This window comes from Oncorhynchus gorbuscha, linkage group LG10, assembly GCF_021184085.1.
Source record: "Oncorhynchus gorbuscha isolate QuinsamMale2020 ecotype Even-year linkage group LG10, OgorEven_v1.0, whole genome shotgun sequence".
In the NCBI taxonomy this organism is placed as follows: domain Eukaryota; kingdom Metazoa; phylum Chordata; class Actinopteri; order Salmoniformes; family Salmonidae; genus Oncorhynchus; species Oncorhynchus gorbuscha.
Window position 1 is genome coordinate 30,547,103 of NC_060182.1, and position 22,973 is coordinate 30,570,075.

The 22,973-nt window shown below is 40.8% G+C and overlaps 1 protein-coding gene and 1 pseudogene across 1 annotated transcript; both read left to right on the forward strand.

Moving 5' to 3' along the window:
- The first annotated feature begins 60 nt into the window (after window positions 1-60).
- Window positions 61-6,323, forward strand: LOC124045852 (transcription factor E2F1-like). The gene is made up of 7 exons (XM_046365576.1): window positions 61-1,525; window positions 1,686-1,788; window positions 1,919-2,138; window positions 2,450-2,602; window positions 2,689-2,803; window positions 2,946-3,174; window positions 3,289-6,323. Exons 1-7 carry the CDS (start codon window positions 1,280-1,282, stop codon window positions 3,522-3,524), a joined length of 1,302 nt encoding a protein of 433 aa, XP_046221532.1. The 5' UTR covers window positions 61-1,279; the 3' UTR covers window positions 3,525-6,323.
- On the forward strand, window positions 5,148-22,657 carry LOC124046867 (annotated as a pseudogene).
- Window positions 22,658-22,973: the final 316 nt, after the last annotated feature.

Genomic DNA, 22,973 nt, shown 5'->3' on the forward strand with positions numbered 1-22,973 from the left:
ACTCAGCCAATTGAAATCGTGATATTCCTGCACATGCCAGTTTCGCGGCTAAAGGATTTGGCGGGTAAACCTCAACTCTTGTTCTGATCAGCTGGGATAATAGCACAAAATATCATAGTTGATTTGGGGCTCAGATGATACATTTTGTGCACGGATTATATTCAAGGTGTTCATTGAAACGATCCATATGATTCGTTGATCGGATATGTAGATTTTTGGGGTGAATATTTGTCATTATTTCAGTTTTGCGGTATTGCTTCCTGGGTGTGTTGACCAAAACGAGTGGGTGAAGAACTGAGTTTGCTAGTACTGTGTCTCGCTAGCATGCTAACTTGACCAAATTTTGTCATTTTGAAAGAACGCATTATATAAATAAGGTTATTTATTCTTCCAAGGGAAACTATACGTTCTGGGTAGTGCAATTTTGTTAGGAAGTGTAATAAGTGTTTAGATTGTTGACTTGTTGTAGCTGATGTTTTGCTTGTGAGCTTCGTATGAAACTTGAGTTGTGTTCAAAGTTAACCCTGAAGCGAACACAACCCAATTTCTTGGCTAACAATACTAGCAAGCCAGCTAGTTAACTAACTCGCTCAACTTTTCTAGGTCGTTGGATACATTATTCAATTAACTCTGTTCGCTAGCAACACAGTAAGCAAATTATTATCATTATGTTTACAATTTGCTCCAAACTAACGTTGATGTAAATCAACGTTAGTTACAGTAAATAACTAACTAGCTAACTACAATGGACAAAGGGAAGGAGTTGCTGTATGTGGCCTCGCCGCAGTCATTGGAAAGATGAAAATACCTAACGTTAGTTAGAAAAACTTCGCAGCAAGTTAGCACGCTAGCTGACCGTGGTGCTGGTTTATTACACTTTCTCCAACTATCAATATACCATAAGTGTTGCTGTATTGTATGGTTTCAGACTAACTACTGTATATTAGACTGAAGCTGTCAGAAACCTCAACCACTGTCTCAACGTTATTTTTATAGCTGGCTAATTTGTAGGAATCACGCCCTATATTTGACCTTTGACCATACATTTTCGAATGAGTCAGCTTTGTTGAAGCTTGATTGTCAGCAAGATACTGTTAATATTAGACATGTTTAACCTGAGTATTTGAAAGTCAACTCTTTCAATACATGTACACTATTATGCACATATATTAGAGATGACATATGTCAAAAGGTGCTAATACTACCATACCAAGCCATTGGACTTGAATTCTGCCCCCAACACGATCTAGGGGACTAGAACACCCCAGTTGTGTGTGCGATGTCAGAAACACTCCTATCAGGTCAGACGTCGGAGGATCTATTGGTAGACTTTGAGTCTCTTCTGAATGCTGGGAGTATTGGCCTCTCAGAGGACAACCAAATAGTCATAATCTCCACTCCCAGCAATGTGGGCTTCAACTCTGCAGTCCCCAGCAACACTGGAGAGATCCTTCTGTTCGCCACCCCCCAAGGCCCTGCAGATGTGGTCCAGGACCAGCGACGGCCAACTCTGGGACGACCACCGGTAGTTAACTGACCATTTTGATATGGGTGTTGGCCGGAGTGTGACTAGGATAAGGTTATCCCTGTACACTGAGTACAGAAAGTGTGTGAGAAATAATTATCTGTGTGCGTCTATACTAACATTTGATCTTATCCCCCCCCTTTTATAAATTGTGTTTCAGGTGAAGAGGAAGCTGGACTTGGACAGTGATCACCAATATGTGAGCACCTCTCGCCCCCCTTCTCTTGGGAGAGCCCCAACATCCACACCAGCACCTCCTAGAGGTACAAGACACCCTGTTTTTACATTCACAACTTAAATATAACTTAATGATAGTTCAGTTATAACTATTATAATTTTGGCCAAAAGAATGAAAATACTTGTATTTATTACCTGTCTCCCTTTCGCTCTCAGTTCCAAAGCCTTCGACAGAGAAGTCTCGCTATGACACGTCTCTGAACCTGACCACCAAGCGCTTCTTGGACCTGCTAGCCCAGTCTCCTGACGGGGTGGTGGACCTCAACTGGGCCTCGCAGGTCCTGGAAGTGCAGAAGAGACGCATCTATGACATCACCAATGTCCTGGAGGGTATCCAGCTCATCTCCAAGAAATCAAAGAACAACATACAATGGCTGTAAGTCTGAACTCCTGTACTGTACATGCAGTATGACAATATGTGTTCTGGTCTTTCTGGCCGCGGCTTTTGCAGAGCAAGGGGAACAACTTCTTCAATGTCTCAGAGCAAGTGACGTCACCAATTGAAACGCTATTAGCGCACACCACTGCTAACTAGCTAGCCATTTCACATCGATTACACTTACAATCCTTATTGTGCTGGCCTCTACAGATATGAGTCAATGCATACATCAGTGATTCCACAGCATATTTGTATTAGAAACACTTTTTTCCATTATCCTAACTATGAGGTCATTCTGTTGGTCACAGGGGGAACCGTATTGATGAAGCGTCTGTTTCCCGTTACCAGGACCTACAGAAAGAGGTCTCTGACTTCACACAGGCGGAGGAGAAACTGGACGAGCTCATTACCAAGTGTAACCTTCAGCTGAGACTCCTCACTGAGGATACCCAGAACAAGAAATATCCTTTTGTCTTTTACATTTAATTTTTTTACTCTATGTGTTTGAATATGCATTATAGGGCCGCTTTCTTTAACATAATGGCACGCTGGGTTATGTGATGTGCCAGGATCTGAGGAAGTCTTTTGACTCTCCTGACCAGCTGGTGATGGTCATCAGAGCCCCTCCACAGACCCAGATGCAAGTCTCAGAGCCCAGTGAGGTGTGTGGGAGGGTAAAATAACAATGGACGCTTGCTCAAGACTCTTTTTCTGGACCAAATACTGTATTCCAGTAAATGTGGTTTAAACTTCAACCACAACTATTGATTTGTCTTCTGTTATTCTTTTGTCATCTTCTGGCAGGGCTATCAGGTCTCCCTGAAGAGCACTCAGGGTCCCATCGACGTCTTCCTGTGTCCAGAGGACAGTTCTGGTATCTGCAGCCCAGTGACGGGCATCAGCCCAACTAAAGCCACAGACCAGACAATGCCCCCGGATGCAGAACAACCACAGTGCAGCACCACACAGGAAATTACATCAACAGCTGCGTCCCAACAGAACTCCTCCCCTCTGCCATTATGTCGTGAAGCGGGTAAGCTGCTCTCACTAGTGTCACACTGTCACCCTGAGATTCAGGAATGTCTAAGATTTCTCCAAGATTTGCTGTGGTCACTAAAAGTACATTCCCTTTACTTCTGTCTTTCAGAAGCATTCCTGGAAGGCGACCCGTTCCCCAACCTGGGAGTGCTGCCGGACTTTGACCTTTCACCCCTGCCGTCCTCTGACTTCCTCGGTGGGGAGTGCTTTGGGAACCCACTGGATGGCTTCATCAACCTGTCACCTCCACAGAGCCAAGACTACCACTTTGGTCTAGAGGAGCACGAGGGCATCAGCGAACTGTTTGACTGTGACTTTGGGGACCTGACCCCACTGGAGTTCTGACAATGTGGTGGAAAGGAAAACCCAAAGAACTAGAATGAGGTTCTGTTTCTATGGGAACACCCCATACCATCTCAGAACAAAGAAGCATACCCAAGTGGTTAAAATACAGAATTGTACAGCACAGACTGTACTAGCACTTAAGTTGATTAGCAAAATAATTTAGTTTTAGTTGGCTATTTAATTTATTTATATACAAATCATGTTTTTGTACAGCTTCTTTTTTTTCTTTAAGTGGTTTGCAGGTGTATTTGTGGGATATGGATGTGATTATCAGCTGGAATATTAGCATGTAATGCTAATAATGAATTTGTTATAGTAGACATTTTAGCCATAGTCTCAGGTGTAAGGAACAGTGACTTTTACAGTAAGAGTTGGAGTTCAGATGCATTTTATAAAGTCGTGCAGTATGTTGGCAAATGGTAATGGGAGGATATACACTGAGTGCACAAAACATTTAAGAGCACCTGCTCTTTCTGTGACATGGGTGAATCCAGGTTGAAGCAAATTTAGGAAGGTGTTCCTAATGTTTGGTATGCTCTGTTTATATTCCCAAGATTGTTTTATTTCCCCTCATGGTGTTATTTATTTCTCTGACCTGTGGGTGCCTATTACAAACCCTCCCATAAGCTAATTACAAGGCACACGCACATTAATGGTCGGACTGTCTCAGCCTTCAATTTGATTATCTTGAAATGGCAGCTGAACTAATAGTAATTTTTTAATGTGAGGTATTTTGTTTGTTTTGTCATTATCATGAACCTCATCACAACTCTTTTCTGCAAGACTCATGTAGTGCCTTATAAAAACAAACCAAAAACAATCAGGATGTCTGGTGGATGGATTGAATTCCGGTGTTATGCTGTGTGTAAAGTTGAGGTGTTTATGAAAGTGTTTGATTTGAATTTCTTAACCGCACGTTGTGGATGACTATTTTGGGGGGCAGTCAGGCTACTGTTCTTGAAAATTCAGCCACTGTGCTAACAACACGCAAGGGAAACAAGGAAACTGAGCTGTGGTCAAAATTACAATGTTCTGTGCTTTGTTTTATAACAATGTTACAAGATTAACATTGATGCCACAAATTCTGTGGTAAAAGTAATTACTTGTAACAATCTTAACAAATGGTTTCAAGCATGTGCTTTGCCTCAACTTTGTTTTTTAAAGAATAAAAACATTTTGATTTGACCCTACAAAATGTGTTAAAAGCAAGTTCTGCAGAGAATATGTATGTCAACTAAAATATGACTGAAGTTCAGTGAGGCAAAGCAGAGGGACTGATGAGACTACGTTCTAAGCATTCCTATATGGCTTGTCATAAATGTACATCAGTAACACAAGGCCTTGATAAATCAGTCAATCATCGGTTCACTTAATTTTCTAGTGGAACAATGTCTCTTAAGAGTTGATAAAGATGTTTATCTGTATGAGGGGATGTGCAGTACCTGTTAATTTATGCTATGCTATGTTGGCCCCCTGCCATTGTCCCCTCCCAAGATTGTAGCAGGTCATGTCTCATTTGCCTACAGTGTCTTGGCACATAGTTCTCTCTGATCACAGACCGGTTCTCACTCTAGGATGAGCAGTCTGTCCCTGGAACTTTCAAACAACGAGGGGAATTAAGACATGCTCACCGTGCGATACACACACCAGCAGCAAACAGGTCTGTTTGATCAGTTTCTCACAACAGGAAAATAATCCTGCAGCAACAGGAAATGTGGGTTATAATTCATCAACATTTTTATAGGGGATACATTTTTCATTAGGGCAAATCACATCTGACATTTTTAAGTGGAAATTACAAAATGTTGAAGCATTTATAAACTAACTGTCCAGTGTTTCCAAATTTCTATGAAATATTACCTATTACTTACAATATAAGTGAAATAGTTTTCCTTTCAAGAAATGCTCAATTAGTGTCAAAAAGCAGCTTTTCTGTGTTGGATTGGTGTAGGCGTACCCCAACAGAATGGTGTGGATGCATACCGGTCATTAACAATGCAAGTCGGCTGCTGATTCGGCCAGCTCATAGTATTTTTTAAACGTTCTCTTCGAGATACAAGTTTGAAGTGTTTTTTTCCTTCCATTTATGCTTTGGCCACAAATACGAGTATAGGAAGAGTCAACAGCATTATTTAGGTTTGAGTTAACAGACCATTCACTTTTAAAAGTGAGATTTTCACTGGACAGTTACTTTAAACCTTGAATACACTCTGCCTTTGATTTTCCTGCTGTGCATCTATACTACTTGTCTTTCTCATATGTTCAGAAACTTTAGTGTAAAGTAGATAAATAAATGCATATATTGATAGTGTGGTGCTTTATCAAATGTATCCTCATAAATCCATGCTTTGTGTTTAATTCTCTTTTGAGTCTGTTAAATTCTGTTCAATGAGGGAACCATGCTTTTGAATATTTAGTCATATATTTTCTGTATGTCATTGTTATTCCATTGTTTTTATTTCACCTATTAGCATTTGGCAATATACAAATATCAAATCCATGAGATTACAATTCAATGTAATTGTTATAAGGATATTGGGCTGGCAATGGCATATTGTAGGAGCAACACTACTGTCCTTTGATTCTGATTGCACACAGCACAGACAGATACACACAATTCCTTGTTACATAGGGCTGTACTGCATTCCTGTCACACAATGTTGTCATAGCCATTCAGCAACAGTATGATTGAGCAACTGTTTAAAAAAATACATTTAGAAAAAATGTAAGGAGGTATCAGCTGTTATTTGAGGTAACAGCACTGTCTCTTCTTATTGAGAGATGCTAATAAATGAACTACACCAGAAACTGTTCCGACAGGCCTGAAGGTTATTCATTAAATGCTCTTTATAATTATAGGCAGCTAAAGGTTTTCAGAGAAGTATGTGACATTTGTCACAAGATGTCTTTTTTATTTATTTTTTTATTTCACCTTTATTTAACCAGGTAGGCAAGTTGAGAACAAGTTCTCATTTACAATTGCGACCTGGCCAAGATAAAGCAAAGCAGTTCGACAGATACAACGACAGAGTTACACATGGAGTAAAACAAACATACAGTCAATAATACAGTATAAACAAGTCTATATACAATGTGAGCAAATGAGGTGAGAAGGGAGGTAAAGGCAAAAAGGCCATGGTGGCAAAGTAAATACAATATAGCAAGTAAAACACTGGAATGGTAGTTTTGCAATGGAAGAATGTGCAAAGTAGAAATAAAAATAATGGGGTGCAAAGGAGCAAAATAAATAAATAAATTAAATACAGTTGGGAAAGAGGTAGTTGTTTGGGCTAAATTATAGGTGGGCTATATACAGGTGCAGTAATCTGTAAGATGCTCTGACAGTTGGTGCTTAAAGCTAGTGAGGGAGATAAGTCTTGAGTTGGAATAGCTATCAAAAGTGCAGTGTAGTGTGGCCTATAATCTTTCTCCCACAAACACGGACACACTCTGTTTCCCTTGCAAATATACAGTCCCATACCCCTCTCACATTGCCCTCCAGCAGTGTGTTTTCATGCAGAGTGTACATGTCTATGCTGTTTGATAAGAGAAACGATTTGTCTGTGTGCTTCATCTTCTTGATGTCACTGTTTATTCCCATGAGCAGATCTGAGGCTGAAGCATGTCAATCTGGGAGTCCATGACAACCACACGGCCAACCAGACGCTGGGCCTGAACTCCAGGCACCTGGTGGTACGGCGCGGGAGGCCTTTCAAAGTCACCATGCTGTTACATGGAAGAGTGTTCAACCCACAGATGAAGACACTCATCTTTACTGCCCTGCTGGGTAGGCTACAGGCCACTATTTGATGTGAACTCTTTACGCTTTTCCTAGCAGTTATTTGTTATCGCCTCTCTGTTAAAAGCTGTTCAGGACATATGATGAAAATATTTTTTCTGCCGGTTATTGCCTGTGGCTATTTCTCACCTTTTCTGAATGTTCTGCTGTATAGGCGGGCTGTCTGTTGAAATCCCTGTCATGTTGTCAAAGGATGAGTCTATTTCTCGGTGGAGTGCCCATATCCACTCAGGGGAGAGGCATTCTCAGTCGGTTACTGTCCACGTCTGTTCCCCTGCTAAGGCTCCTGTGGGACTCTACGACCTCCAAGTCCACATTGTGTGTCTTGATGGGCAACGCAGCTTCGCCATAGGAAGCTTTGTCCTGCTGTGCAACCCCTGGCTTCAGTGTAGGTTCATGTGGTGGTGATGATGGTGATGGTGATGACCACTACTGTTATCATCATTTACTGGGATTGTGTATTTTTCAGATGATACAGTGTACATCCCTTTTGAAGACCAGAGAGATGAGTACGTTAAAAATGACTTAAGATTTTTGTACATGGGCACTCCTCACAATGTCATATCAAGACCATGGTCATTTGTCCAGGTAAGTAGCTGCAAAGAAAAGCAACCTTAATTTATTGTTAATCATTGTGTCTCCTTGAGGAACCTACAGTAGTAACCCGATCCCCACCATCTCCTCTTCCTCCTGTACGTAGTATGACCAGGGGATACTGGAGATTTGCCTTAACATCCTCCAGGTCAGCCCACAGCACAGCAAAGACAAGCAGGGAGATGACCTCCTCCATGCAGACCCTGTCTACATCAGCAGAGTTGTGTGTGCAGTGGTGTGTAAACTGTTATGCACTTTGATAGTTACAAGACCTCAAATATCCGCAGATACTAGTCAGTTATGTTCAAAATACCTGAGTGTGTTCTCACCACACCACCCTCTGTCTATGACACACACACTCACAATGACTTTGTGTGATGCCCTCCTATTTCTTTGTTTAGTGTCTGTGTTTATAACTGTTTATAACCAGGTCAATTGTGAAGAGGATCGAGGTGTCTTGAAGGGGAACTGGTCAGGAAACTTTAAATATGGTGCAATGGACGGGCAGCGCAGACATCTTAAAGCTCTGGGGCCGATCCAATTTCAGCCCTGTACGGTACGGCCAGTGCTGGGTCTTTGCCTCAGTCATGTGTACAGGTAACTGACATTTGACAATCCATTTTAAAATTATTCACAATTAGAGGTCGTTCCAGTGGCAATATACAACAGTAAATATCATTGTCTTGAGTTGTCTTTCTGTGCTTCTTTCTTTTTTCACTTCTGAGAGTTTTGGGGATCCCATCAAGAGTTGTCACAATCTTTAACTCCGCCCATGACACCAATGGAAGCCTGGTCATCGAGGAATATTACACCAACACTGGGGGGGGGGGGGAATCAGCATGTCCAAGGACAGCATATGGTTGGTGTTCAATATCTCTACATGTCATATGTTTGGATCTGCAACAAAGAGCACATTGTTTTCTCTCAGTCATCTGGATGGTTTCATAACAATTTATAGTATTTTGTGCAATTGTTTATGTCCTAAATAAATAAATAGATTTCTGTCTATTTCCAGGAACTTCCATGTGTGGGTTGAATGCTGGATGTCACGACCAGACCTGGGCCCAGGGTTTGATGGGTGGCAGGTATTGGATACAACTCCCCAGGAGAAAAGTGGAGGTCAAATACCTCATTCTATTCAATAATCACTTTCTGTTAGATCATTAAAATGAAAGCTACTGAAGACTGTGCCGTTTTAATTTCATTTAGACCTTTGACTCTGAAATATCTGATTGTCAAATGTTTGCCTTTTCAACCGAGGGCCTATTGATCAGATCCGCCAATTGTTCTGACATGCCTTTAAGTGAATAGAATGATAACATCTACAACACTCTGTGGGAATATTCTGCTGTGGTCCGTGTCCAGTGAAAGGAATCAGAAAGAGACGTTATGACTCCTTGTACGACGCTCCATTCATATATGCGTCGGTCAATGCGGACGTTGTCACTGTGATAGTGAGGGATGGGCTAGTGTTGGGGAGGAGTGTGGACACGCGAGGGTCCGATCTCACATCCTCACTAAGAACGTGAGCTCTGATGGACCCCAGAGCCTCACCTGTGCTTACAAGTGTCATGAAAGTAAGATTGCGCTAACATCATGAAATCACACGCAACTATAGAAACATTATTCTGCTGTCAAGATGCAAAGGTCTGACAGGACTTGTCTTTTTTTCAAGCAACATGTGAAAGAGGTTGGTTTTAGTTTTTCCATCATATTTTTCTAATTTGTTTGTTATGCATGACATTTGTTGTTGTTGATGTTTGTTATCACACCTGGCCTTTTCTCTATCCGTAGCAACAGTTCAGAGTTTGGAGGTTTCCCTGAAGATTGACAAAGTGCCAACGATGGGGGAGAACATTTCCTTGTTCATCACAAACAGGGCTAAAGTCCACAAGGCTCTGAAAGATCTTGTCAATGCTCAAACCAAAGAATACAACGGTAGCCCACCAGGCACGTTTTGGGAGGCCGATAAGCAGCTTCATTTTGCACCATGAGCAGGTAATGAGTCACAACATTTCCCTTGTCCCTCCTCCCAGATAAATATTTCGTAATCTGTTTCGATTTAGACACTATGCTCAACACTGCTTACATTGTTACTGTGCTTCTTCCAGTTCTATCGGTTCATCACCAGATCCCATACTCTGAGTATGAGAACATGCTTGTTGGTGAGGGCTTGCTGAATGTGGCGGTGGTCATAAAGGATGAGCTGACCAAAGAGCGAGTCCTAGCATCAGAAGAGTTCAACATCATCGCCCCACAGATCTCTATAGAGGTACAGGTTGCTTTCTAACAACATATCTAGTCTTTATTGTGCTAACTCTGGCTCTGACGTACCTCCCAGAGATCCTGAAGTGCTTTTATTCCACAGGTCGTTGGAGGGGATAACATTCAGCAAAAGAAGGAGCACGGTGCCCTGATTTCTTTCACTAATGGTTTCGCTATGCCCTTGAGCAGTGCTGTGCTGACAGTGGAAGGCTCAGGCTTGTTGGAGGGCAAAGACCAGACAAAGTAAGTGATCGCCACCAGAAGACCAAAAGACTGATTATATTCTAAACTATTCCGATTAAAACCAAATAAGCTCTGGCTGAGCTATATGGAACACATTTAACACTTTCTTTGTTTGAATGACAAAGGAAAACCTGTTGTTCCTGTGGCTTGAGGAAAGAATGTGGTCTTGATATTCACCAGGTATGCTCTTCTTGATTGTCAGTTTCATGGAACGGAATGTAAGTGGTTGCATCATGAGATCTGACCTCTCACTAAAAAGGTCACACAGGTTGTAATGCCTGTCTCAGACTGTAAGACGACAACATGCAAAAGATATGTACTGGTATAGACAGGGTGGTTGTTTGGCAACAAAACCGACGTGTGCGCAACTGTGGGAAAAAACAGACAGGGTTGGGGTGGATTGTTGAGAACATGTAAGCTATTTTACATCTCCAATGTTTATTGAAAACATACATACATTCGCACAATGAGCACCTCTCTCTCGAATACATTGTTGCAGTTGTTGGTTAGCAAGCTAGCAAATCTTTTTGCCATATTTGCATTGACATGAAATCAGTCAGAACACCTCAAAACAAGACATATTATCAAAAACAAGATGGAAACGAGCCATTTCCGATTCTCCGCATGGCAGTTTCTGGTCATTTTTAATAGAAAACTGGTTAACCAGAACACGCTGACTTCTGCCATATGGAAGCGGACACATCGTTTTTGTGAAGTTGTCAGTTTACCCATCTATAGGGTCTTAGCAACAGTGGAAGGATAGGGGAGCTTAAAGATCTTATCGTGACATCCTGGTTTATTCTCTAATACTCTTTTGTTCCTCGTAGGGTGTGCCTCCTGCAGCCAGGACAGACCATTGAGAGAAAGGTTTCTTTCACCTCCACCACAACTGGCACCAAACTGGTGCAGGCAAGCCTGGCTTACAACAACACTTCCACAGCCATCAGAAGCTTCCACAAAGTCTCTGTTTTTGCACAATGCTCACTTTTTTGTATGTCTCTGCCTTTGGTAAATTAATATTAAAATGCTTGTTCTATTTCTTAATTTCTTGTTTTGTATTGATAGGTATTACTGCACAGTTGTAGCTTAAGCTAGAAACAGGAGCATTTTGCTGCACATGCTATAACATCTGCAAAAAAATGTTTACACGGCCAATGTATACACCACCGTTCAAAGGTTTGGGGTCCCTGAGAAATATCCTTATTTTTAAAGGAAAATCACCTTTTTTTGTCCATTAAATAACAGTAAATTGATTAGAAATACAGTGTAGACATTGTTAATGTTGTAAATTACTACTGTAGCTGGAAACAGCATGTTATCAATTTGTAAGTCGCTCTGGATAAGAGCGTCTGCTAAATGACTTAAATGTAAATGTAAATGTAATGAATATCTAACATATGCGTACAGAGGCCGTGTATCAGCAACCATCACTCCTGTGTCCCAATGGTACATTGTGTTAGCTAATCCAAATGTATCATTTTAAAAGACTAATTGATCATCAGAGAACCCTTTTGCAATTATGTTAGCACAGCTGAAAACTTGTTTTGATTAAAGAAGTAATAAAACTGGCCTTCAGACTAGTTGAGTATCTGGAGCGTCAACATTTGTAGTTCAATTACAGGCTCAAAATGGCCTTTCTTTCTTCTGAATCTCATCAGTCTATTCTTGTTCTGAGAAATGAAGGCTATTCCATGCGAGAAATTGCCAAGAAACTGAAGATCTCATACAAAAGCTGTGTACTACTCCCTTCACAGAACAATGCAAACTGGCCCTAACCAGAATAGAAAGCGGAGTGGGAGGCCCCAGTGCACAACTGAGCAAGAGGACAAGTACATTGGCGTGTCTTGTTTGAGAAACAGACGCCTTACAAGTCCTCAACTGGCAGCTTCATTAAATAGTACTAGCAAAACACCAGTCTCAACGTCAACAGTGAAGAAGCGACTCCGGGATGCTGGCCTTCTAGGCAGAGTTGCAAAGAAAAAGCCATATCTCAGACTGGCCAATAAAAAGAAAAGATTAAGATGGCCAAAAGAACACAGACACTGGACAGAGGAACTCTGCCTAGAAAACCAGCATCCCAAACACTCAGGAACATTCACTGTCTTCCTGGTAAACAACTCCAGTGTATATTTGGCCTCGTGTTTAGGTTATTGTCCTGCTGAAAGGTGAATTTATCTTCCAGAGTCTAGTGGAAAGTAGACTGAACCAGGTTTTCCTCTAGAATTTTGCCTCTGCTTAGCTCCATTCCGTTTCTTTTTTATCCTGAAAAACTCCATAGTCCTTAACGATTACAGGCATATCCATAACATGAGGCAGCAACCACTATGCTTGAAAATATGGAGAGTGATACTCAGTAATGTGTTGTAACGGGTGTTGTCGTCTGAAGAGGAGGAATTGGACCAAAGCGCAGCATGGTAAGTGTTCATGACTTTTTATTTGAAAACTGAACACTCTAACAAAATAACAAAGAGAATAAACGAAACCGAAACAGTCCTGTCAGGTGCAGAAAACACTAAACAGAAAATAACTACCCACAAAGCATAGGTGGGGAAAAGCTACCTAAGTACGGTTCCCAAGCAGAGACAACGATAGTCAGCTGTCCCTGATAGAGAACCATACCTGGCCAAAACAAAGAAATACAAAACATAGAATGCCCACCCAAATCACACCCTGACCAAACCAAAATAGAGACATAAAAAGCTCTCTAAGGTCAGGGTGTGACAGTTGTATTGGATTTGCCCCAAACATAACACTTTTTGTATTCAGGACAAGGTCAATTGCTTTGCCACATTTTGTGCAGTATTACTTTAGTGCCTTGTTGCAGACAGGATGCATGTTTTGGAATATTTTTTTTCTGCACAGGCTTTCTTATTTTCCCTCTGTCAGTTGGGTTAGTATTGTGTAGTAACTACAATGTTGTTGATTCATCCTCAGTTTTCTATCACGGCCATTTAATAACTGCGTAACTGTTTAAAGTCACTATTGGCTTCATGATGAAATCCCTGAGCGGTTTCCTTCCTCTCTTGCAACTGAGGTAGGAAGGACCCCGGTATCTTTGTAGTGTCTGGGTGTGTTGAAACACCATCCAAAGTATAAATAATAACATCACCATGCTCAAAGGGTGTCTGCTGAGGGAAAAAGTGAAGGGGTGTGAATACTTTTTGAAGGCTCTGTAAATTCATCTCTCCAGCAGGAGGAACTCACTGGCTTGCTCTTGTAGGTGGTGAGTGTATTGGACATTTTGACAGTGCTCTTTAACAAGCCTATTAGGACAAGGGATACAGATCAGCTTATAGAGGACTTGGGTTGTGTGTAGGGGAGAAGGGTAAGTTAACCCACTCTTGTTTCTATGAAACCATACACAAAATTAACAATATGATCAAATATTTAGGAAGAGGTCATCAGTACCTGAAGTCTATGAAGGAAGAACCATGGAGTAAGTGGTAGGCAAGTTAGGTCCAAAAACGGCTTTTCACCAAGTCAAAATTATTTATTGTGTTAAGAGGTTTCATGATGCTTGTATCTAAAACCAAAGTAGACTGTTTTAAGTTTGTTCTGTACATCATTTGTGGTCTCAATAAGCTTCAATATGAGGTCCTAAACCTAGCATGAAAGCGCCTCCTTTCAGGTGTGCGGGCTAATATATTCTAAATGTTTGCCTTGGTGTAAGTTGATTCAATGGCCATGTGGTAATTTGAGCCAATGGCAAGTTGAGCAAATTGAATTGTTTTCTTCCCAGGCATAATGCAAATAATTATGGCTGGCATATGCGGTAACAACAGGGCCTGGCCAAAGTATATATACAGTGCCTTGCGAAAGGATTCAACCCCCTTGAACTTTGCGAACTTTTGCCACATTTCAGGCTTCAAACATAAAGATATAAAACTGTATTTGTTTGTAAAGAATCAACAACAAGTGGGACACAATCATGAAGTGGAACGACATTTATTGGATATTTCAAACTTTTTTAACAAATCAAAAACTAAAAAATTGGGCGTGCAAAATTATTCAGCCCCTTTACTTTAAGTGCAGCAAACTCTCTCCAGAAGTTCAGTGAGGATCTCTGAATGATCCAATGTTGACCTAAATGACTAATGATGATAAATACAATCCACCTGTGTGTAATCAAGTCTCCGTATAAATGCACCTGCACTGTGATAGTCTCAGAGGTCAGTTAAAAGCGCAGAGAGCATCATGAAGAACAAGGAACACACCAGGCAGGTCCGAGATACTGTTGTGAAGAAGTTTAAAGCCGGATTTGGATACAAAAAGATTTCCCAAGCTTTAAACATCCCAAGGAGCACTGTGCAAGCGATAATTTTGAAATGGAAGGAGTATCAGACCACTGCAAATCTACCAAGACCTGGCCGTCCCTCTAAACTTTCAGCTCATACAAGGAGAAGACTGACCAGAGATGCAGCCAAGAGGCCCATGATCACTCTGGATGAACTGCAGAGATCTACAGCTGAGGTGGGAGACTCTGTCCATAGGACAACAATCAGTCGTATATTGCACATATCTGGCCTTTATGGAAGAGTGGCAAGAAGAAAGCCATTTCTTAAAGATATCCATAAAAAGTGTCATTTAAAGTTTGCCACAAGCAACCTGGGAGACACACCAAACATGTGGAAGAAGGTGCTCTGGTCAGATGAAACCAAAATGGAACTTTTTGGCAACAATGCAAAACGTTATGTTTGGCGTAAAAGCAACACTGCTCATCACCCTGAACACACCATCCCCACTGTCAAACATGGTGGTGGCAGCATCATGGTTTAGGCCTGCTTTTCTTCAGCAGGGACAGGGAAGATGGTTAAAATTGATGGGAAGATGGATGGAGCAAAATACAGGACCATTCTGGAAGAAAACCTGATGGAGTCTGCAAAAGACCTGAGACTGGGACAGAGATTTGTCTTCCAACAAGATAATGATCCAAAACATAAAGCAAAATCTACAATGGAATGGTTCAAAAATAAACATATCCAGGTGTTAGAATGGCCAAGTCAAAGTCCAGACGTGAATCCAATCGAGAATCTGTGGAAAGAACTGAAAACTGCTGTTCACAAATGCTCTCCATCCAACCTCACTGAGCTCGAGCTGTTTTGCAAGGAGGAATGGTAAAAAATGTCAGTCTCTCGATGTGCAAAACTGATAGAGACATACCCCAAGCGACTTACAGCTGTAATCGCAGCAAAAGGTGGCGCTACAAAGTATTAACTTAAGGGGGCTGAATAATTTTGCACGCCCAATTTTTCAGTTTTTGATTTGTTACATTTTTTTTAAATATCCAATAAATGTCGTTCCATTTGATGATTGTGTCCCACTTGTTGTTGATTCTTCACAAAAACATACAGTTTTATATCTTTATGTTTGAAGCCTGAAATGTGGCAAAAGGTCGCAAAGTTCAAGGGGGCCGAATACTTTAGCAAGGCACTGTATATATTTTGTAAAAGTGTTTGTTAAGCCTGTGTTAAATGATGCTTAAAATGATTAAAAGACAAAATGTATGGTGTTGAATTGTGTTTGGGAAAGAAAGATAGATTAGGTTTTAAAAAGTAGTGGTAATATTTAATTCAGTACAGAAATGTGTAGGTGGCTTAACTTATCCTGTCCTGCGGCTCAACTTACCCCATACCAGGTGTAAATTGTGCCAAGATACCACTTTCTTTGGACAAGCAATATTTTCAAAACTGTAATTTTTAGATTAATTCTGATTATTTCCAGGGATACACAACATCCTGAAATATATGTAGATATCTTGGAAATAATAATATATTTCCCTGTACAGAGTGATGCTGAATGTAAAACCCTCAACTTACCCCCATCTCACCTATTGTGTAGTAGGCCTACCTGTTATGATCTTGGGTCATCACTAGATGGAAGCATTGAAGTTCCTCAAAATTAATGTGGCCCCCTTGTAGCTGTATGCGTTTGCCTTGTATCCCTTCTGTGTGAATATGACAAGTTATGATGTTTGTAGTTCTTTGAATGCTGCCATTGCTTTGACAAGTGTTCTGCTGTAATCATAGAACACAATAAGCATGATTTTTTGCTAAAGTTAATTTAATCTGCCTCAGTTATTTCTCTTGACATTTGACCAGTGCTGAGAGTGTCTTGATAAAAAGAAACACTACTGGACCTTTTTGGTCAACATCAATCTGTAACACCTAGATCACACATGAAGATCCTGAGATTTAGCTTATGAAATACAACCTCACCCAAATGGTGAGTAAGGGGCTGGTGGATCAGAAGATGACTATTAAAACAATACTTACCTACATATTGTTTGACTGATATATGGAACATCCTTGTAAACTCTCTTTTGGTGCCGTGGAAGGCTTTTACATGCAGTCACATTGGCAGACACGAGCAATAATCAGACTGCACAGTTGCTGATTTTCAGACAAATGAAATGTCTGGGGAGCAGGACCGCTCCGGTGCTTTAAAAAGCTGAGGCGATCATAAATTCTTAACGGCTTCTCTCTCCCTCCCTCTGCCGCTTTAAAGAGCGTCACACCAAATTTGATTTAAGAGGTACTGTATAGGCTAGAGGTAAAGTTGTTGAACTTCACAGAGGAGTGGGGGGAAACAATGTGAGCAAATAGATTGTTTTTTAATTCAAATGAACAATGACGCAGCTGCAAAGTCAAATGTCAGTCCAACAGCTCCAATGGACAAGCAGAGAGGGTGCTCGGATTCATAGTTTGGGATAAAAAAAGAGTGAATATATCTCTTCACTTTTCATTATTCTGTAACCTAGTGTATGATTGAAGTATGCCTTATCTTTCCAAAAACAGTTTTATTGAAGCCTTTGCAGAGGTTCACTGCCAAATGATGTGTTACCTATTGCAAATATGGACATATAATGGGGAAGTCAGGGAGAAATTATTCAAGCTATTGCATGTGTGGTAATAATAGTCCTCTAACAGCCCTGAGTAAGAGATCTGGGAGTAATCAGATTTTGATGACTGATAATTAATCTACTAGTGACCCATCCATCTTCACCCATTAATGGGTTTGCTCCCGAGGTCACAGCTTCAATAGCTCATTACTAACATTGCCTAATGTGCCAAAGGCACCACGCAATTGGTGAAACAATCCATTTATTTAGCTGTGCGATTGTATCATTGCCTTTGCATTGGTTCTTCTCACACCACTGATCTCCGTGTGAGGTGAGTGAGGATATTTCCAATGCTACCGACACCTACTAAACCTGCATTCTTTCATAAGCCGAAAGAGGGTCGCCTCTGGTCATTGCAATTACCCCTAGACAAACCGATTTGGCTCCTGGTCAGGCTATGTAATGTGAGTGGATTTGCTGGGGGCTGTTCTCATAGGTGCAGATTGACGGAGAAGTATTCTGGGCCCAGCATAGATCTGTGTTCTGTTGTGCTTGCCTTGTTTTAATGAGCATGGTTACTGTGTCCATGGTGCAGTCTGCTGGGCAGAGGTGGGCTATTGTTCCTGCAGTGTTCTTAGCTTACCTCTCTTGGACCTTGTTTTTGTATTTCTTCAGTATGCTATTGTAACAATGACAATCAGATGTTCATCAGTAATGCCTGACCTGTGTCTATACATTCCTGTCTGTCATGTGAACTGATGGAGATGGGGGTTGCTTCAAGAGAATAAAGACATGTTATACATAGCTCCTGTGTGCTACCTCTGTCTGCCCTTAACTATCCTATAGTTGTCGTTCCACTCTCCAACGCCTCTAAGCGGCAGGTACACTATTTCTGTTTTAAAGGCTACTGTTGTTGACTAACCACATTCTCTTCTTGAATCTCTGGTATCTGGTGAAGTTGGATTGTAGTGCTACTGCAGGGTTTTTGTGGCCCCCATAACTACACCTGAAGAGCTGTGGTGGCTGGTCTGGGGGGACCTCTGTGGAAATGGGTATTTTATTACCACCATTCTGTACATCAGAGGCAGGATGGGGGGCCAGGCGACAAATGCAATCGTTCTCGCTGGTTTCCTGAAAATACCAAAGGAACAATTAATTGATGAATTTGCTATTCATGCCCAGGTCTCTGTGTTTCTTTGTAAGAGGAAAGGATTGGGATGGTCACCTGCATTGACATGAATTGCATCTGGAGTTTTAGTGCCTGTATCAGAAAAATATGATACCCCTGAAATTAAATGTCACCATGTTTACGGCGAAATCAATACTTGCCACAAACTGTTATTGACCTCTGTCTAGCCCACCTAGTCCTGCCCTGAATCACAACATGTTAAAGCTATTACTTCTCTGTAGAGCCACAGCAGGACATGTTAGAGGGTCATGTCATTCCACACTATCATACTGCATGCCGTAGAATAGCAGCACGCGGGAAGACATGCAGCATGTCACGCGATCCAATCCAATATTACAGCCAGCATACCTGCTACCGCCTTGTTAGAACTGTAAGGAGGAGTGGAGAAATAGAAAGCTTGAATCTTTCCCATCTGTGTCACGCAAGTTAGCCATTTGTGAGTCAGCATGCTTGTTAGGGTTTAATCAGTCAATTAGACCAGGGGATGATGAATATGGCAGGATTGGCAGAACTAGAGCTAACACAGAACTTGGCCGACCGACCATTGATCAACCCCTATTAATTACAGTAAGTGGGCTGTGTGTTGAGACCATTTTGTATGATGAAGACAAAACAGGATACATACACAAGGCATAAGGGCATCCAGAAATGAACAATTTAATCCAAACTAATATGGGTAGCCAAGTGTTCATGTAATCATCTGTTCAAATACAAGCATGATCTTTTCAGGAGTTGAAATCAGTGTAAGAAATCCATTTCTATAAAATTGACAATCGATAATTTTGGGTCATGTAGGCTATTGAGCATTGATCAAGCCTTTCTATATGAAGTTCCCTACATTTCATTAATATTCTAATAATACTTCACACTGTTTCCTACAGAAATAAGTACAGTGTAATACGTTTTACACGAGTAGAATATCAGGGAACCTTTAGGATAAGCAGCACCTGTACAAATGAAGCAGCATGCCATGTGGTGTAATTCATTCCCCAGCTCTTTTAATATATATAGATTATGAATCACAAAGAGACTAGACAGGTGAGCCAAACAGTGCCTGATGAGTGTTTACAGTATATCAGTCCTGTACCCCTGGGTATTATGACATCCATTTGCACAGTGACAGCTCGTCTGGAAAGTTGAATTAGTATTTAAAGGTTCAATGCAGCCCTTTTTTTAAATCTCAATAACAAATCATTTTTGGTTAACAATTTAGTATCGAATTGCTATTGTTTTATTAAAATGGTTAAAAAAAATATTTAAAAAAAATAGCTTCTTAGCAAAGAGCAATTTATCAAGCAAGAATTTTGCTAGGACTGTGGAGTGGTTTGAGTATGGAGGGTAAACTGAATTTGAGCTGTTATTGGCAGAGAAGTTTGGAATTTTCTTTCTTATTGGCCTATTAACTAATTTACCGCATGGTGATGTCACCATGGAAGGTCAAAACTCCCTCGCACAAAAATAGGCCAAAATTTCAGGTGGTCTTTTTAAACAGCTCTTACACTAAAAGGGCATGATCATTTTCACAATTTCACAGTGTTATTCCAACCTCATAGTGTGGAAATATATATAAAACACAGTAAAATCTCGTTTTTGACTGCACTGAGCCTTGGCAAGACTATCTGCCTCTTCTAGAGGGAAATCTATATCATTGTCAGAACATACTGTACATGTCACCAAATTTGTTGTAGTTTACTGTAGATGATGACAGAGTTATCAAACAGATGTGATTTCTTCTGTTGAGGTGAGCTACACTGAAACGGCAGGAATGGATAGTCTTTATCATTATACAACGTCATAGGATATCACGAAAGAAACAATTTACTGGATGTGTGCTACTACTGTAGATCTGTATTTTCAATGGACAAAGATGACTTGGATAATTAGGGACTGAGCTATACTGCTATAAAAAAAATGGAAATGTGTAAAAACTGGAAATAAAATATGAGTCTGATTTCCTCCAGTAAACTCCTTTTGGCACAGTTCCCTTTCCGCAGAGAATGAGTCATGAATCTTGAACAATAATAAGCAGGAGATGGGGAAATAAGTGTAAAAGCATTTTATCTCAGTGGCTTGGACAAACTCCAACCTCATCAGAGGAGCACATTTATTTTGGACTCAGAATTCATTCCCTTTAATTTCACGCTGAATGCCCTGATAGCAGCCAGAAGAGGAAATGTAACGTTGAATGTTCTGCCAGGAGTTACTAGCAGAGAGAATGAACGTGCCATACACAAAGAAGAGAGAATAAAAAGTTAATTTCAGAGGTTATGTAAATTAGAACAATTATATACTTTGTTTGGATTCATTTACTTCACTTTGGTGACTTACAGTGCCTTGCGAAAGTATTCGGCCCCCTTGAACTTTGCGACCTTTTGCCACATTTCAGGCTTCAAACATAAAGATATAAAACTGTATTTTTTGTGAAGAATCAACAACAAGTGGGACACAATCATGAAGTGGAACGACATTTATTGGATATTTCAAAAAAATTTAACAAATCAAAAACGTAAAAATTGGGCGTGCAAAATTATTCAGCCCCTTTACTTTCAGTGCAGCAAACTCTCTCCAGAAGTTCAGTGATGATCTCTGAATGATCCAGTGTTGACCTAAATGACTAATGATGATAAATACAATCCACCTGTGTGTAATCAAGTCTCCGTATAAATGCACCTGCACTGTGATAGTCTCAGAGGTCGGTTAAAAGCGCAGAGAGCATCATGAAGAACAAGGAACACACCAGGCAGGTCCGAGATACTGTTGTGAAGAAGTTTAAAGCCGGATTTGGATACAAAAAGATTTCCCAAGCTTTAAACATCCCAAGGAGCACTGTGCAAGCGATAATATTGAAATGGAAGGAGTATCAGACCACTGCAAATCTACCAAGACCTGGCCGTCCCTCTAAACTTTCAGCTCATACAAGGAGAAGACTGATCAGAGATGCAGCCAAGAGGCCCATGATCACTCTGGATGAACTGCAGAGATCTACAGCTGAGGTGGGAGACTCTGTCCATAGGACAACAATCAGTCGTATATTGCACAAATCTGGCCTTTATGGAAGAGTGGCAAGAAGAAAGCCATTTCTTAAAGATATCCATAAAAAGTGTAATTTAAAGTTTGCCACAAGCCACCTGGGAGACACACCAAACATGTGGAAGAAGGTGCTCTGGTCAGATGAAACCAAAATTGAACTTTTTGGCAACAATGCAAAACGTTATGTTTGGCGTAAAAGCAACACAGCTCATCACCCTGAACACACCATCCCCACTGTCAAACATGGTGGTGGCAGCATCATGGTTTAGGCCTGCTTTTCTTCAGCAGGGACAGGGAAGATGGTTAAAATTGATGGGAAGATGGATGGAGCCAAATACAGGACCATTCTGGAAGAAAACCTGATGGAGTCTGCAAAAGACCTAAGACTGGGACGGAGATTTGTCTTCCAACAAGATAATGATCCAAAACATAAAGCAAAATCTACAATGGAATGGTTCAAAAATAAACATATCCAGGTGTTAGAATGGCCAAGTCAAAGTCCAGACCTGAATCCAATCGAGAATCTGTGGAAAGAACTGAAAACTGCTGTTCACAAATGCTCTCCATCCAACCTCACTGAGCTCGAGCTGTTTTGCAAGGAGGAATGGGAAAAAATGTCAGTCTCTCGATGTGCAAAACTGATAGAGACATACCCCAAGCGACTTTCAGCTGTAATCGCAGCAAAAGGTGGCGCTACAAAGTATTAACTTAAGGGGGCTGAATAATTTTGCACGCCCAATTTTTCAGTTTTTGATTTGTTAAAAAAGTTTGAAATATCCAATAAATGTTGTTCCACTTCATGATTGTGTCCCACTTGTTGTTGATTCTTCACAAAAAAATACAGTTTTATATCTTTATGTTTGAAGCCTGAAATGTGGCAAAAGGTCGCAAAGTTCAAGGGGGCCGAATACTTTCGCAAGGCACTGTATGTGTTTTTGTTTGTCCTCTCTCTCTGAGTTGTTTTCCTCTGCTTTAGAAGGGGAATAACGGACATTTGCTCTGTCTACTGTGTCAGATATGATATTGGAAGTTTGATGTTCCACTTTTGTTTCCATTAATATATCCTCTGTGTTGTCCAGCCTGTTGATGCCTCCATGCTGTTTGGTCTTAATAACCAATTCACAGAGAGAGTGGAGAATCTCTTCATTCCAGCTAGCCGCCTGGAGGACAATTGAATTATTCTATATCAATTCCTCTTTGAGCTGGAAATCACTGTTGGCATTACCCATTCTACTCCAGATTTTCCCTGGTTGTTTTTGCTGTCTGTTGTCGATTCCTACTATTCATCCAACAGACGCCATGGGTTTTGCCCGTGGAAGTATTCACATTCGATATTTTCATTGTATATTTGTTATTGAACCTTTATTTAACTAGGCAAGTATATTACATTATCTTCTTTTGTTTGCATACTAATGGTTAGTCTTATAGTGTAAATGCCCAATCCAAATCACGTCCTAGTTCATTGCAACAGCCCAAGTAACACCGACACAC

What these genes read in the sequence shown, in the direction of transcription:
- LOC124045852 (XM_046365576.1), top strand. Translation starts at nt 1,280, where the DNA reads ATGTCAGAAACACTCCTATCAGGTCAGACGTCGGAGGATCTATTGGTA. An exon ending in GAGGATACCCAGAACAAGAA is followed by an intron (nt 2,603 to 2,688) that starts ATATCCTTTTGT and finishes ACATAATGGCAC; the next exon opens with GCTGGGTTATGTGATGTGCC. An exon ending in AAGTCTCAGAGCCCAGTGAG is followed by an intron (nt 2,804 to 2,945) that starts GTGTGTGGGAGG and finishes ATCTTCTGGCAG; the next exon opens with GGCTATCAGGTCTCCCTGAA.